General features: G+C 49.8%; 2 protein-coding genes and 1 pseudogene across 2 annotated transcripts; 2 read left to right on the forward strand and 1 right to left on the reverse strand.

Moving 5' to 3' along the window:
* The first annotated feature begins 3,907 nt into the window (after window positions 1–3,907).
* Window positions 3,908–5,003, forward strand: LOC136495220 (casparian strip membrane protein 4-like). The gene is made up of 3 exons (XM_066491208.1): window positions 3,908–4,284; window positions 4,383–4,506; window positions 4,586–5,003. The coding sequence occupies exons 1-3, from the start codon at window positions 4,049–4,051 to the stop codon at window positions 4,802–4,804; spliced, it is 579 nt and encodes a 192-aa protein (XP_066347305.1). The 5' UTR covers window positions 3,908–4,048; the 3' UTR covers window positions 4,805–5,003.
* A 1,020-nt stretch (window positions 5,004–6,023) lies between these two features.
* Window positions 6,024–7,272, forward strand: LOC136498374 (BTB/POZ and MATH domain-containing protein 2-like; annotated as a pseudogene).
* Window positions 7,255–8,370, reverse strand: LOC136495854 (putative disease resistance RPP13-like protein 1). Its single transcript, XM_066491664.1, has one exon. It carries the CDS (start codon window positions 8,368–8,370, stop codon window positions 7,255–7,257), a length of 1,116 nt encoding a protein of 371 aa, XP_066347761.1.
* Window positions 8,371–15,873: the final 7,503 nt, after the last annotated feature.

Raw genomic sequence — 15,873 nt, forward strand, 5'->3', positions numbered from 1 at the left:
TTGCAATCTGAGTTGGAGAACGGGAACCTTACCGGTGTCAATCTGGGCCCGGCTGTCCACCAATTCACTCCCTCCTTTTTGCAGATGATTTGATCCTCTGTGGCTGAGGCCACGACCATCAATTCCATCTTCCACCACTTCTCCCAGCTCTCGGGTCAAATTCCGAATTTCCAGAAATCTTCCATTCTTTTCAATAAGAATGTTGACAGTGCCACCAAAACCCAAATTAAAGCTATCTTTCCTGTCGCTGGTCTGCTTCCTAATACCATGCACCTCGGTCACCCCATTATTTTCAATCACAGGGACAGGAACAAAGCTTATGATTTCATCCTCAACAAATTTCGTTCTAAGCTTACCACTGTCAGGGCCAACAAACTGAACCACGCTGGCAGACTTACTTACATCAAATCTGTCCTTGCCTCCAATTCCTGTCTACTACATGTCTACGGTTCTTTTCTCCAAAACTTTTGTGGAGAAGATCAATGCTATCATCCGTAGATTTTGGTGGACATGTGTTCAGGATGATAACCCCACTAATCCCATTGCCTTTCGTTTCTGGGAGGATATCTGTCAATCCAAAGAGAATGGGGTCTTGGAATCAGAGACCTTTACACTGTCAACAAAAGTCTTATCATCCATGCTGCCTGGAATATTGCCACTAGCAAAAATCCTTTCTTGACTAGCATTATTAAGGCCAAATATTTTCACAGCACCTCTTTCTGGACGGCCAAGCCAGATGGCCCTCACTTCATCTTCTGGTCTTCTATCCTTCAGGTTAAAAAGAACTTGTCCATAATGTCATCTATCAAATTCATAATGGCAACACCTCCATTTGGTCTTCTCCTTGGTGCCCTATCTGGGATTCGATTCACAACCACCTTCTTTTGCCTATTACCCAAGGTTTTCATTTTCGGAAATTAAAATTGAGACTTTTCCCTGTGTGCCCTTATAAAAGATCGTAATCCCCTGTGTGCCCCTGAAAAAATTCAGCGGTCTTCAGCGCCACTACTCCAACTTTTTCGTGTCATCCATGCCACTTCCGTCAGTTTAGGCTCTAACGCCGTTAAACTGCAGGTGTGAAAAGACGAAAATGCCCTTAAGTTCAAATATGTTATTAATTTTTTTTGAGCATCTTAACGACTTCAAATGAAAAAACTCAAAACTAGAAAGTTGTAGATCTCGTCGAGATCTATAATTTTCATATAAAATTTTTTTCATTTAATTTCGCAAAAAAATATGATTTGATATGATTAATATATCTTAGAAAAATCATATTATTTTTTTTGCGAAATTAAATGAAAAAAAATTTATATGAAAATTATAGATCTCGACGAGATCTACAACTTTCTAGTTTTGAGTTTTTTCATTTGAAGTCGTTAAGATGCTCAAAAAAATTAATAACATATTTGAACTTAAGGGCATTTTCGTCTTTTCACATCTGCAGTTTAACGGCGTTAGAGCCCAAACTGACGGAAGTGGCATAGATGACACGAAAAAGTTGGAGTAGTGGCGCTGAAGACCGCTGAATTTTTTCAGGGGCACACAGGGGATTACGATCTTTTATAAGGGCACATAGGGAAAAGTCTCATTAAAATTTATCGGGGTCACAGGTAAAGAGGATAAACATGATATATCGGAAATATCAGACCAAATTCAATTAAAATTTAATTTGAATTTAAGTAAATTTAAATAAATTTAAACAAAATTTGTAAAAAAAGATATATATTTTCTTATCGGCACCTACGAATAAAAAGGATATATCGGAAATATCAGGAGATTTCGGCCAATAATTTTTTCCCTGCTATTACCCACTCCCCTTTGCCGAGTGTGGTCTCTGATCTTTGGTCTCCCAATACCTGCAATTGGAACCTGGATCTCCTCTCCTCCATCTTTGACCCTGACGCTGTTCAAATCATTTCCCAAGTCACAACGGTGGACAGCCAGCACCAGGACATCCTGCAGTGGACTTCGGCAAAAAAAGGAGACTGCACAACTAAGAATATATATAGATCTTTAAGTTCGTAGGTTCAGGTACAATTACCGACGACTGGATCAAGAAGCATTCAACAACAGGCCAACCAAATCCTTCAACGAATGTGGAAACTCAAAACTCCGCCTCCTCTCATCAAGACTTTCACCTGGCGTCTCATCCGAAGGGCGCTAGCCACTGGTTGCAGAGCTGCAAGATACTCAACCCACATTGATGAACATTGCAGCTACTTTGGTCTAATTGAAACTAATGCACACTTATTTTTTCACTGTGATTTTGCACGTGCAGTTTGGTTTTTAGCCACGCCGCCGCTTCGAACAGATACTCTTCCACTCGAGGATGATGGGGTACAGGTTTCCTTCCTTTAGTAATTAGCGATTCAGTTCACAATTCTTTAATGCAAAAAATCCTAACAACTTTGTGGTACCTATGGAAAACTCGAAATGAGCAAAGATTTGGAAGGGAAACATGGACTACATGGCAGGTACACCATGCTGTGGCAGCATATATTACCACATCAAACTTAGCTACCTTCCAAATGGGTGAACAGGACTGTGTGTTGGGAGATGACCCTGAAGTTGGGGGCCTGGGGCTACGCCTCTCACCGCAACTTCAACAGCCGTCGACACAGGAATGCAAGGTATGTCTCCCTTCTATGCAAATCACATTTCAGGTACAAGTACAACGACCACAACATGAGCAGATGAAAGTCAACTACAGCGGCAGTCAGGTATGTCTGTCTCCAATGCAGGAAATAGTACCACACCAATGCACCAGATGTACAGATCCCGGACTCATCTGCAAGACAGATACCTGGTCCGGCTGCCAGGTCTTCTTCAGGGCGTCAGGTGCTACACCGACGCATCTACAACTCCCGATAGCCCCTCTCTTATACCTAGGAATGCAGGAATTGGTGTGTTCATCATCAATACCCAAGTTCAACCGGCGCAAACCATCTACATCAAGGCAAGGATGACAGGAACCACATCGGTGCTAATGGCTGAGGCGACGGCATTGACGCTTGCTGCTATTATTACTCACCGCCTCAACATGCAGCCAATCATATTTCTTTCAGACAATCAACTGCTTGTGCATTTCCTCAATGCACCGGATCAAACAAATCCACCGGAGTGGAGGATCAAACACCTCAGATGTTCACAAACTTTACAAAGCACAGAGATGCAAGAATTCTCAGTATACAAAGATCACAAAATCAGACGGCTGATGAGCTAGCTAGGCAAGCAATTCTATATTCTCAGCCTACATCTTCAGACTTGCCTTGTAATTGCTCTAATGTAGCACATGTAACCCAGTGCCCGCTTCAGGAGGCACTTCATTCTGTAGCCTTAAACTCTGTAAGGCTTCTATCAGCTGCCTGCTGTTGAAATAAAGATGTTTGTTGTCAAAAAAAAAAAAAAAACCCATCACACTACATGACTACAAACATTCTTTAATCAAACCAAAAGACTGCATAATTCAACGCGGATGAAGCCAGACCAGCTGGGATGGAATGGAAACCCAACAAAGTTCAAAGAGCAGTGCTAGCTCTGTACTACCACTAGTAGGAATGGACCAGGATTCGAGACATTCAAGTTTGGGTTCAGCAACGTGCTAAAGATCGTGCCCTGTTGAGATCGACATAAAAGTATTTGCAACTTCTGAATTTCATTTGAGCGAGAGCAGTTGCAGGGTCAACCAATGCGCAGCGGAGCTTTAGTTGGTGCCTACGATTAATTGTCAAAGCCACCTAAATCACCTGCTTTGCTCAGCATGATTGACTAAAGAGGATGTTGGTTTTGTTGAGGCACAAGCTGCTGCCTAATCCAGTGGAAACCTCAGCGCCATCCATGCGTATAAGAAGGTCTGAGAACCCGTAGCAGCAGTCATCTCACACAGTCACACATCTCAAGCAAAAATCCAAGCAGCAGCTAGCTAGACAACCTCAACCTCACTCAACATCTGGAACTGCAAGCAAGAATCCTTTTCCAAGCTCGTCGATTATCCTAGCTAGATGAAGGCTTAATCAGCAGGGCCGGGGCACGCCGCACGCACGCCACCATGACGAAGGACGTGGTGATCGAGCACGGGGAGAGCTCCAAGGCGCCCCTGGTGCCCGTGCCGGTGGCGGCGGGCGTCAGCCGCGCCGTGTCCATCGCCGACGTCTTCCTCAGGTTCCTTTCCATCGTCGCCACCATCGCCAGCGCCATCTCCATGGGCACCACCAACGAGACGCTCCCCTTCTTCACGCAGTTCATCCAGTTCGAGGCCAAGTACAGCGACCTCCCGTCCTTCACGTAAGTCCCTCGTCGCTGCTGCAGCCGGTTTCAGTTAATTCTGCTGACTTGATGCCATTCCGGCCATGTCTCACGACGAGCAAGCATTCCGGCCGCAGGTTCTTCGTGGCGGCGAACGCGGTGGTGTGCACGTACCTCGTGCTGTCCATCCCGCTGTCCATCGTGCACATCATCAGGCCCAGGGCGCGCTACAGCCGTCTGATCCTCGTCTTCTTCGACGCGGTAATGAGTAGTACACTGCTAGCAACTTAGCAAGAACTTGCTCATAATAATAAACTGACGCCGTTCGGATTATTACTAGGCGATGCTGGCCCTGCTGACGGCCGGCGCGTCGGCGGCGGCGGCGATCGTGTACCTGGCGCACAAGGGCAACGTGCGCACCAACTGGTTCGCCATCTGCCAGCAGTTCGACTCCTTCTGCGAACGCATCTCGGGCTCCCTCATCGGCTCCTTCGCCGCCATGGTCCTGCTCATAGTCCTCATCTTCCTGTCTGCCTTCGCGCTCGCCAGACGCCACTGATGATCAAGCCCCATCTATCAGCCGTGGGCTGTGGGCATCTCAATGAAGACCAAGGGGCTTTGTTCTCTTCTGGTCGATTTGATCGTGCATGCACCAATACTACTTGCATCTGCTTCTGTTGTGGGGTCTCTTTTGTACTTTTATTCCTCGTTTGCTCTTTGATCTGAATTGCTGGCTCTCTTTCAATCTTTGAAACTGTGTAGTCCTCCAACTATAAGGACGAGTTTCAGGTTTGTACTACTCTGTAGTGTGATGATAATGGTCGGAAAGAAAGGGCAATTATACAATGCAACTTCATCTTTGAGGCGTTGTCCTGTCCAGCTGCAGTGGTGCAGCCGTGCCCCACTAGGCCCTCCGTACAGCATTGTTAAATAAAACTTAAAAGTAGCCAATGATATCATCGAATAGACACGTGAGACGAGACAGAATAAGACATCAACATAATTTAAGGCCATAGAATAATCACTAGATCTACGCCTTTCCTATTAGGAAAAAAATAATATAAGTAACATTATTTTTTAAGTTAAATACACTGGCGACCCTTAAACTTATGAGAGAATTATTTATTTGGCACCGAAACAAATCAGTGTTTCGTATTTGGCACTCGAAGATTTAAATTTTCTTATCTGGCATTCAGCTGAAATTTCCTTTCGTAAATGGCACTGTCGTCCATTTAGAACCGTAACGGTGTCAAGTGACTGATAAAAAGACATAAATACCCTTGTTTTACAACAGAAATCCACGGTGCCCAATAGGAAAGTTCAAGTATTTTAGTATTTTAGTATGGACGATATTGTCGGAGCTCTTTGCGCAGCTCCGTGCCATCGCCACGGCGACCCTACGCATAGACCCCGTACCAACGTCCCCGCATCGCCGCCCTACCGACTGGAGGAGGCAGGACGATGGCGTGTCGCTGCCCCCACGGGAGCGCCTAGCTCGCTTTGCCGCAACCTCGCTAGTGCCGCGCGCTGGTCATCGCGGTCTCCGCGTGCCGCTCGCCGCTGTCCGCGCGAGGTCTGCCGGCACCACAGCGCCTCACCATGCACCGGCGCCGCTGTCGTGGCCCCACACGCGAGCTCCCGGCTCGCTGCCGCACGCGAGGTCCGCTCGTGCTGTTCCCGTGCGAGGTCTTCCCGCGCCGCCGCGGCCTCGCCGTGAGCCAGCTCCGCCACTTGCCAGTCGTCGCTGGACCTGTGCGCCGCTTGCCGCCATCCCCAGAACTAGCCCCAATTGGGTAGCAGCAAAACCCTCGTCGGCCGCCGTTCCGCATCCCGTCGCCATGCTGGCCTTGGGATCCGCCGCGCTTGTCGTTGACGAGCCTCGCTCCGCCTCGGCCATCGTCGGTGGCGAGTTCATAGGGCACCACCTTCTCCACATCGATGGCTACTCGCGCATCAAGGATGAGCTCCCCACTGGCAAATCAATCCAGTCACGCCTGTTCATTGCGGGGGGGGGGGGGGGGTCGCCGCTGGTGCATCCATTATTACCCCAACGACACTAGGTCTGAGGACGCTGATTTCATATCCGTCTTTCTCAGCCTCGACGAGAGTGCCGGCGGGCCCGTGAAGGCGCGAGCCAAATTCAAATTGCTCGATCGGGCCGGGAACCCGCTGCAATCAGAATCCCATACCACAGACCTACGCGTGTTCTCTCCAGGTGGCTTAGGCTACGGCTTCAATGATTTCATTAAAAGGGAGTTCTTGGAGAAGTCGGAGCACCTCTTGAACGACTGCTTCAGGATCAGCTACGGCGTCATTATTCCCAAGGAGCTCCACACGGAGGACAGGATTGTCTCGCTCCTAGACGTAGTACCACCACCTGACCTGAATCAGCATCTTGCCGATCTACTCGAGTCCAAAGAGGGCATCGACGTTACTTTCCAAGTTGCCGGCGAGTCATTCAGCGCTCACAGGTTTCTGCTTGCGGCCCGGTCACGAGTCTTCAAAGCAGAGCTGTGGGGCGCCATGAAGGAGAGCACGGCCATAGGGGACTGCATCCGGATTGATGACATGTTACCTCAGGTGTTCAAGGCCCTGCTCCATTTCATCTACACTGACTCGCTGCCACAGATGGAGGAACAAGAGGAGGCCGCGATGGCCCAGCATCTGCTGGAAGCGGCGGACAGGTGTGACATGCAGAGGCTCAAGCTGATTTGTGAGGAGAAGCTATACAGGCACCTAGACGCGCGTCGGCACGGCCGCAACCACGTTGGTGTTGGCTGAACAGCACTCCTGCCGTGGTCTCAAGCAGGCTTGCATTGAGTTTCTCAAATCTCCTGATGCACTGGATGCAGTCATGGAAACTGATGGCTTTGAGCATCTGACTAAAAGCTGCCCTGTTCTCGTGAAGGAGTTGATGTCCGAGCTTTACCTGTTCAAGCAATGCAAGAGAAGGAAATTGAAGACATGAGCCTAAGATTTCATCATTTGGTAATGACGATTGGGACTATCCTAGAAGAAATTAGTGGTTAAGCCCTTTGGAAACAATGAACAAAACGCAAAGCTACGCTTCAGTGGCATGAACAGGTGGTCGTAGCTCACCTTCAGCACCGGCAGTACCAGATTCTTCACCTCATTGTCAGCCCACAAGTCGTTATTCAGGACTTCATCCCAGTGCTTCCAGCTGGTTGAAGCACCCAGGGCACTACCAGCTGCCTCTGCCGCCAATGGCAAGCCCTGACATTTCTTCGCGATCTTCTCACCGATTTCTACAAGTTCTTGGTCGACGTTGGCATCACTATTCAGCAGTGCCCGTCGCTGGCATACACGCCAGTAGTCTTCATCTGACAAGCATTTGAGATGATACACCTTGGTGCTCACCATCCTGGTAACCTTGTTGCTCCTCGTCGTCACGGCAACCGTGCTCCCCGGAGCGCAGCGGCTCAGCGGGGCCGTCAGGCTGTTCCAGTGGCTGGGATTGTCATCCGACACGTCGTCGAGAACGATCAAGCACCTCATCCCCTCAAGGTGCTCGACTATGAGCTCATGAAGCGTGCTCAGCTCGCCGCACTCCGGGCGCGATCTGGTGACCGCCTCGACGATCTTGCGGGTCATGCTGACGACGTCAAACTCATAGGATACCCAAATCCAGTGTGTCAGTTCGAAGCACGACTTCACAGCCTCCATGCCGCAGACGTGCTGCATCAGAGCTTTCTTGCCGACGCCGGCCATCCCGACGATGGGCACGACAGCGTTGGTCCTCCCGCCGTCCGGCTCCCCGCGTACCAGCGCGGCGACCCTCTCGATGTCACGCTGCCGCCTGTGGAGGCGCTCGGGACGGGGAAGCGCGCTGCTTGGCACGAGCGGGCTCGCCGCTGGCCGGGGCGCGCCGTCGTCGGGCCGCAGCCGGAGCTTCTTCCTGTCCGACGCGATCTCCTCGTACCTCGCCCAGATGCCGTCAATCTTGCGGCGGAGCCGCCTCGCGATCTCCTCGTACCGCGCCCCCGCCCCGCGAGATGGGGCCAGCGTCGGCCGGCGAGCCCGCCCCACCGCCGCGTCCCCTGTCGGAAGCTCGGCCCGCCCCGCTGCCGCGACCCCTGCTGGACCCGCTCGTCGATCTGCCACCATGGGGAGACCTCGCCTGAGGGACCAGCGCCTCTAGCTGAAGGAAGGGCGCCGTGATTTGCTGGGCGCCGGCGGCCGACGGCTCCTCCGCTAAAGGAAGGGCGCCGTGATTTGCTGGGCGCCGGTGGCCGACGGCTCCTCCGCCCCATCCTCATCTCCTCCGGCTTCGGTACCGAGCAGGTGTGTGCGACCAAATTAAGAGGGCTATTTTGGTACTTGTTAAAAAAACTGACATGGTCAACGAAATCGACAAACGGTTGGATGGTCAAAGTGGACGGAAGTGCCATATACGGAAAAAATTTTCAAGTTGATGCTAGATAAAGAAGTTCAAAATTTATAGTGCCAAATATAAAAGAGTGATTTGTTTCGGTGCCAAATACAGAATTCTCGCTAAACTTATAGCGTTGTGCTGTCCATGAATACTCAAAACCGAAATCTATAAACTTATAGCGTTGTGCTGTCTCTGAACCTGTTAAGTGACGTACCACGGATCCATATTTTTTCGGGAGGCGCTGACTGGGATATTTTTAAAAAAAAAAAAAAAAGCACCCCGAGTCATGTTCTACCTCCGTGGCAGTGAACGGTGGCAAGGGCAAGGTCGTCTCGGGCGCGGTCACCAGGGCGGGAGTCCACTGCGGCTGCTGCGACGTTGTCGTGTCGCTGCCGGCGTTCGAGGCGCACGCGGGTCGCGACCCCGGGTAGCAGCGGTCGTGGAGAATCTCCTTTACTCTCTCATTCGGCTCATCCGTCTCTCTTCTCACATGTCGAGGATGCAGGGCCGCGGCGGTCATTGGAGGCAGCCGAGGACGCAAGGCCGCGTCGGTCGTCGGAGGTGGCCGAGGAAGCGAGGCCACAACCGGGGTTGGAGACGACCGAGAACGTGGATCTACGGCGAGCTCGGGCGCGGCAGAGGCGGTCCACGAGCGTTACGGAGGCATGGCCACGGGCGCGGCGGTGGCAGACCACGGGCGCGGTGGAGACGGCGACCGGTGCTGGACACGCCCCGCCGCCATCTGTGCCATCTCCGGTCCAAGGAGAGAGAGGGAGAGGAGAGAGGGAGCTGCTCCAAAGCTTGGGGTGACGACGAGACACCCGTGGCGTACACCTTCGCGTCCTGCGACGCGCGCGGCGCGCTTCCCGGCCCCGCCCGTGGTGGGCCCTACCGCCGCGGCCTGCCGCTGCCCCTGCTCGTGTGCTTCCCCGATGTCCTGCGCCACCGCGTCGAAACCCTCAAGCCGGAGCCGCTGCTCGCCATGAGCTGCGTCGCTGCGTGCGGCAACCCGGACCAACAGAAGCGGCGCTCCGTCGAGCAGTTCAAGGAGGTGATTCATGGCGCTCGTGTCCTTCATCTACCTCCTCAAGGTCGTTGGAGACGTCAAGCCTGCGGAAGATGACGGCGAGCCCGCGCACGAGGAACGGCGCCGCGGGGGCCTCCTCGCGCTCGCCGTCCCGCACGGTGAGCACCACGGTGAGACCATGCTCGGCCTGGCGCGCGGCCAGCGTGTGGCCGATGCCCCGGTTCGCGGCCCCGTGTACGGCGAGCGCAGACCGCCGCGCCCGGCGCTTGGCCATGCGAGCCCGCCTAGGCGGCTACCCCTTCCCCCTCCCCGGCTCCCCCTCGACTGGACGTCGCCGCGCGCGAGGAGACGGCCAAGCGCGATCGGAGGCAGAACATGTCTACAGTGCAGGGTGCTTTTTTTTTAAAAAAAAAAATTATCCTAGTAAGTGCCTCCCGAAGAGGTTGAACAAGTGGTGCAGCACTTAACAAGTTCCGAGGATTCAATTTCTTTTGAGAGTTTGTGGACCTCAACAGTAGCCTACCACTGTAAATTTAAGAGCTGCTAGTGTATTAAACTTTTTTTTTTCTACACCTCTCCAAATAGGACTAGCTATTAGACGCATCCAAACAACCCCTAAATTTGCTTACATCATACGGGCTCCAGCCAGTTGAGTTGAGGGCTCTTTTGCCTTCACTATTTCAACCGTACTTTTCATCAAACGAATAATGTTTTCTCTCATAGCAAATTAGCAAAGCCAAATTTCAGCAGTGACATTGTCGATGTTGCCAACGAACTCCGGAAGTCCGTCCAAGGGATTGTTATCATACACGCAAGATGCAAGATGATCAGGAATGCACGTTGACGTGCATAGCACCGTTGGGCATGCAAGCGAACGGTCACGGTAGGATGCGGGTCATGTGGCCTGAGCTGATAGGATAATTTTTTTCAAAAAGACGGCAAAAACTTTGCCGTGGATTTTATTAGACGATATAAAAAGAAAAAAGAGCAATTACAACTCCCTAATTACACCCATCAGCAACTCCCTAATTACACCCATCAGCAAACAACCGAAAAAACAACTGTAAAAAGACTGAGACTAGGAAACACTCCAAAAACAAGAACCCTGACCCAACTGAAGAAGAAACCCAAACTGACTGAGGTCTACTACTAGTTTGCGGTATTATGAATTAGAGCCGTCGCCAAAGAAAACTAACTTATATCATCTTTGCACAAACTTACGACTTGTCTTGGGCTCCAACTTTTTTGTTGGAAAGTTCGTCTATTCCTCTCTTTCCAGATGTTCCACCAAAAATATATTATGATCTCATCGAAGCGCCGTCTTTGATTTTTGTCAACTTTTCTCCTACATCTTCACCAGTAATTATGAAGCGATCCAATTGTGTTTATGGAGCTGAGGTTAGTTATACCGAACCATGTCTTGATCAACTCCCACACTTCCTTAGTGAAAGGGCAATCTTTACACAGGTGCGTTGGTGTTTCTTGATCATTTGCACAGAGTTTACATATAGGGTCATCTGTCCATCCTCGCTTCATCAAGTTGTTTGCGGTCAGAATTTTTTGTGCATTAGTGTCCATGCGAAGAATCCGCATTTCGGTTCTGTCTTGGCCTTCCAAATTGGCATAATGCTAAGTTTGGAGAAGGTCCCTTAGAACTGAATTTCATAAGCGCTTTTTTATTGTGTACTCTCCACTTTCTGTCAAACACTATCTGATCTCGTCTTCCACATTGTTGATCAACTGTGTATCCTTGATGGCCTCCCAGAGGTCGACAAACTCAGAGACCTCTACCTGTGAATTCAGATGATATATTGTAACACCCTCGGTGTTACACCCTAAATCATTTACTAAAACATGTCATGAGCATCATGTTTATGTGTTAGTGCATGTGTTAGTGCATGTGATAAAGTGTGTAGATCAATTTCTTGTAACCTAAAATGACTACTAAAAATGTTAAACAAAAGTTGATTCAATATCTCATGTATATAAAGTAGGGTTTAAAACTCATTTTTATTGAACAAAAATGCTATAGAACATGTATGTGGCGCTTAAATAAATATTGAAATATGAACTTTGTAGATGACAATGAAATACTTGCTGTAGAAAAATAACATTGCTAGCCAACATTTCAAATAGCCTAGAAATGCAATTTGAAATCAAGTTCAGCTCAAAAACTTAAAAAAAATTCCAAGTTTGTCACCAGCTAGACATTGCTATATTTAGCAAATTATTTTGAGAGATTGGGTTAATGGGTGGTGTAGTGTTATAGCTCGATTTAGTAGTCTCATATGCCATCTTGATCATGGTGGAGATGGTTTAGGTCTAGAAGCAATCGTTTAGTTTTTGTAGGCGCTTTAAAATTCATGCACGACACGGTCTTGGGCTAGTTGGCCGCGTGGGCGTTGTCACCACGCTCGGGCGCTCGGCGTCGCCACCCTGGCTGTCCCACGTGCATGCGTGCTGCCGCGTGTGGCCGGCCACGGCTGGCTCCTAGCGCGCGGAGCCGCTGCTGCTGCTTGTGCAGCCAGGTGGTGCTGCCACCAGCCCTGCCATGCTGCCGCACTGTCGACCCGCCCCGCGCCACGACGCAGCCGCTGTCGGTGTCGTCGCCTCGCTATAATGTCCGTGCCTCCCTCTACATCTCTATGTCGATGTCGGCCCAATGCGATGCCGCCTCTACCGCACGCACGTGGCCGGGCTCGCCGTCGCCTTGTCATTAATGGCACTAAGGTGCGCGGGCCATGCCAGTTGTGAACGCGCGTGCCTAACTGCTAGCGCCTACATGTGGGCCTCCATGATCACGCCGACCGCTTGCCGCCAAGGCGAGGACGAGCTGAGTCAGACCTGCCTCTCCCTCTCTGCCACCACGACCGGCCGACCCCGCTCCCTTAATTTGGCATGGGCCAGTCACCATCGCTCGATTCATCACGTCCCTAGATTCTCCATTAAGCCACCTGACCCTCGACCCCCACCCAGCCTTGAATCATGTGCAAGGCCAAGCTCTAATTTGGAGTTTTTTTCCCACCACCGTGCCATTAAGGCCGCGCTCAGCCATGGTCGAGGGCAGCCCTCCTACCGCCCAACCCGAACCAATTCACCTGCACCACTAGTGTAGCCTTGACTCCCTCTTTACCTTGCGCGCCTTAGCCAAACCGCTACCGCCTCCTCGTCATCGCTGACCCAACTGTGCCACCGTGGTGCGCCGCTGCACGGCTCGGCCGCACATGGCCAGCCCTTCTCTATTACCCTCTTCTCCAACCGTCACCTCGGCTAGGTCCACGATAGCCTCTTGATGCTCACACGCTAACCGATTAGGTCTGTAGCTGCCCTAGCTCACCAAAATAGTGGCGCCACTGTTGCGGATGGCCACGCACCGCTGTAGCCTTCCCCAGCCAGTCGTGTCACCCTGCACCGCCGCTTAGTGTAGCCGCTCAGGTCAGAGATGGTGGCCGGCAGGTTAGGTGGTTTGTCGCATGTCCCTAGTGGCTGGCGCAGCCGTGCTGTGTCACTGGCCGCCGTACCACCGTACACTGGGTCACGGGGGTGTGCGCGGGGGAATTCTAGGAAAACCAGGGGGTTAAGTGAAAAGGTTTGAGAGAGGGGAAAATAAATATATATCCTTCATTTGTAAAGCTAGGTGTTTGTTAGTTGAACCCAACACTTTGCTTGGTAAAGATGATAGTTAGCTTAGTACCTTAGTCATTAGAGCTAGCTTAGTATCTTAGTATGCGTATTCTTAGTTTAGGAGTTGCTATTGCTTAAATGCTAAGTGTTGCATCATCATCGCATGCATATAGAGAACGAGTTGGCGGAGATTGTGATCACTAGCGACCACGAGTTTGAGGAGATCATCGAGGAGTATGAGGAGGAGATTCTCATGGAGAATGAGGTCCTAAAGCCACCACTGACTAACTCAGCTGACACCGCGCCTGCCCAAGGCAAGCCCCGGTGCATAACCCCTTATTTTTTATAATAAGTCTTTATATATGTTATGTGCATTTACGTTATAGGAATTTTATGAAAACCACCTGCATAGATATAACTGTCCTATGAGTCCTACTAGTACAGGTTCGAGTAGCTGCTATGCTTAGGTTTTCGGTAGCGTGAGTAACCTGCCGTTACTCACAAAAGGTGATTATTATTACTCTCATAATAAAATGATGCAAGGAAAAATAGAGACAGGACAGGGATATGGTATGGGTATTGGTGGGTGTAACAGGTTGTGTCCCGCAGCCAACAGGGCTTAGCTTGGTTACACTGTTTTCCCTGTTCGTGTCGATTAAGGACCGTCCATTGCTGTGGATGGTAGTTAGGTCACAGACTTATTATCCTGAGCACATACTTGATTATGGGAGCGAGAAGGCTTGTTACGCTCTTGTCATGGGTTTTGGCTCTTTCCGAACCGACTGATTGGAGGCGGGGAAAGGTGGAGGTCTAAGCACCATACTGAGACCGGGTCTCAAGTGTGGTGGCTTGGAGTCCAAGTTTGGATGGGGACCTAAACCCCTTGACAAGAGTGGAATGGGTTGGTCTTGTTTGTGCATGGGGTACAAATGGGACAATTGTTTTGGGGTACCCAACTGGGATACATTAGTTCAGGAATCGCCATTTCTGTGAGACAGTATGACTTGGCTATGGTCTAGCACCATAGTAAGAACTAGAAGATAAAAGATGGTAAAATGGTTCTGATTGCTCAACCCTTGCTTGAAAGTAGAATGAGTGCTTACCTAGAATGGTTAGCTAATGAAGTAATCATGACTGCTAATAAAACTTGGCTGTAAGGATGAACTATTAGTGATGCTTTTCACAAACAAAAAGAAAACAACAAACCCATATTGCCTCTCATATCCTTGAGAGTCAGGAAACCATTCCCACTAGTCGTGTAAGTCTTGCTAGTACATTGTGTACTTAGGGTTTATTTTACCTCTATTGCAGGTGCTGCTTAAGGAGTAGCTCTTGTGTGGAGGATTCTTCTAGTGGGCATAGACGGATCCTTGTATCGTTTCCGCTAGATGTTTATTTTGATTTCGCTATTTAATTATCACACTCTAAACTCTGGTATTATAATAAATAATTTCTAAAAACTCTTGTTGTATGAAATGGGCTAAGTATTGTAAGCTCATACTCATTATTGAATTCTGGAGGTAAAACGTGGATTGTTTCAAGTTCTCGCTTGGGGTGTGCTCGACGGAACTGTCCGATGTAGCTCACTTTCGAGGTGCTTAGTATCTAGTGGAAGACGAGCGCCTCCGAAAGCATGTTATTTCGAGCGGTTCTACCACAGGTGGTATCAGAGCCAATAATGAGTCTACGAGTTTAAAAACTCTTTTCAAAACCTAAAAATTTGACCAACAAAAGCTTTGCGAAAAGTAGGATGCGATAAATTCCATATTTAAGTATAAGCCCTAGTAATATGGTCTATCTAGGATAGTGGCACTGGTTTTATCTAATCAATCTTCTGCAGGCACACTAACTCACGCTGCATAAGAATCGTTAGCTTATGGAAAGTGAGAGTACGATGTGCCAAAAATTATATACGAATGTCGCTATATTCTGGCCTAAGCGAACGAATAGGTCGATCCATGCATCATGAAAAGAGAATCTTGCTTAAACTAAACTCCCCTAGATGTATAATTTTGGGTAGTAAATTAATAGTATAATAAACAAAGAGCTCTTAAGGAAAAGTTCTCGCTTGTAACCATTTATTGGGCCTTATCATCTCTCTAGCCTTTTGTTTCTAAATACGAGGCTTTGTCCCCAATGGTGGGTTCCTATCTATTTATAGATGAACCTGAGGTCTGGTCTTGGGAGCACCAGTGCTAGGACATTCTATGGTCTTGGTGAAGACCAAGGCAAAAATGGTCATGTTGATGATCACGACAATGCCAACGGGGAGAGCCATGAGGCTCCATTCCTTGGTCCTCCTCCTCCACCACCACCACTACCTTCGATGACCTATGCCGAGATGATGGCTGCTCGTCGCGAGTCAGCCCATGCCCTGGAGATGCTGGCACAAGCTATTGGTGGCTTCGCCTGTGGAGGCCCCGGTGGTATTGGCAGGAACGGGGGTGGTGCCCGCAGTCTTGAGAGGCCCTGTTCCTATCAGGACTTTTTGGGGACACACCCACCCACATTCACGCCGACTACTGAGCCTCTGGACGTGGAGCATTGGCTTCGTATTCTAGAGCAGAAGTTTTAGCTGCTCAAT

This window comes from Miscanthus floridulus, chromosome 12 (genome assembly GCF_019320115.1).
Source record: "Miscanthus floridulus cultivar M001 chromosome 12, ASM1932011v1, whole genome shotgun sequence".
NCBI lineage: Eukaryota > Viridiplantae > Streptophyta > Magnoliopsida > Poales > Poaceae > Miscanthus > Miscanthus floridulus.

Coding starts and splice junctions, on each gene's coding strand:
- LOC136495220 (XM_066491208.1), top strand. CDS start 4,049: ATGACGAAGGACGTGGTGATCGAGCACGGGGAGAGCTCCAAGGCGCCC. Junction 4,285..4,382: donor AGCGACCTCCCGTCCTTCAC/GTAAGTCCCTCG, acceptor TTCCGGCCGCAG/GTTCTTCGTGGCGGCGAACG. Junction 4,507..4,585: donor TCCTCGTCTTCTTCGACGCG/GTAATGAGTAGT, acceptor GATTATTACTAG/GCGATGCTGGCCCTGCTGAC.
- LOC136495854 (XM_066491664.1), bottom strand. CDS start 8,370: ATGGTGGCAGATCGACGAGCGGGTCCAGCAGGGGTCGCGGCAGCGGGG.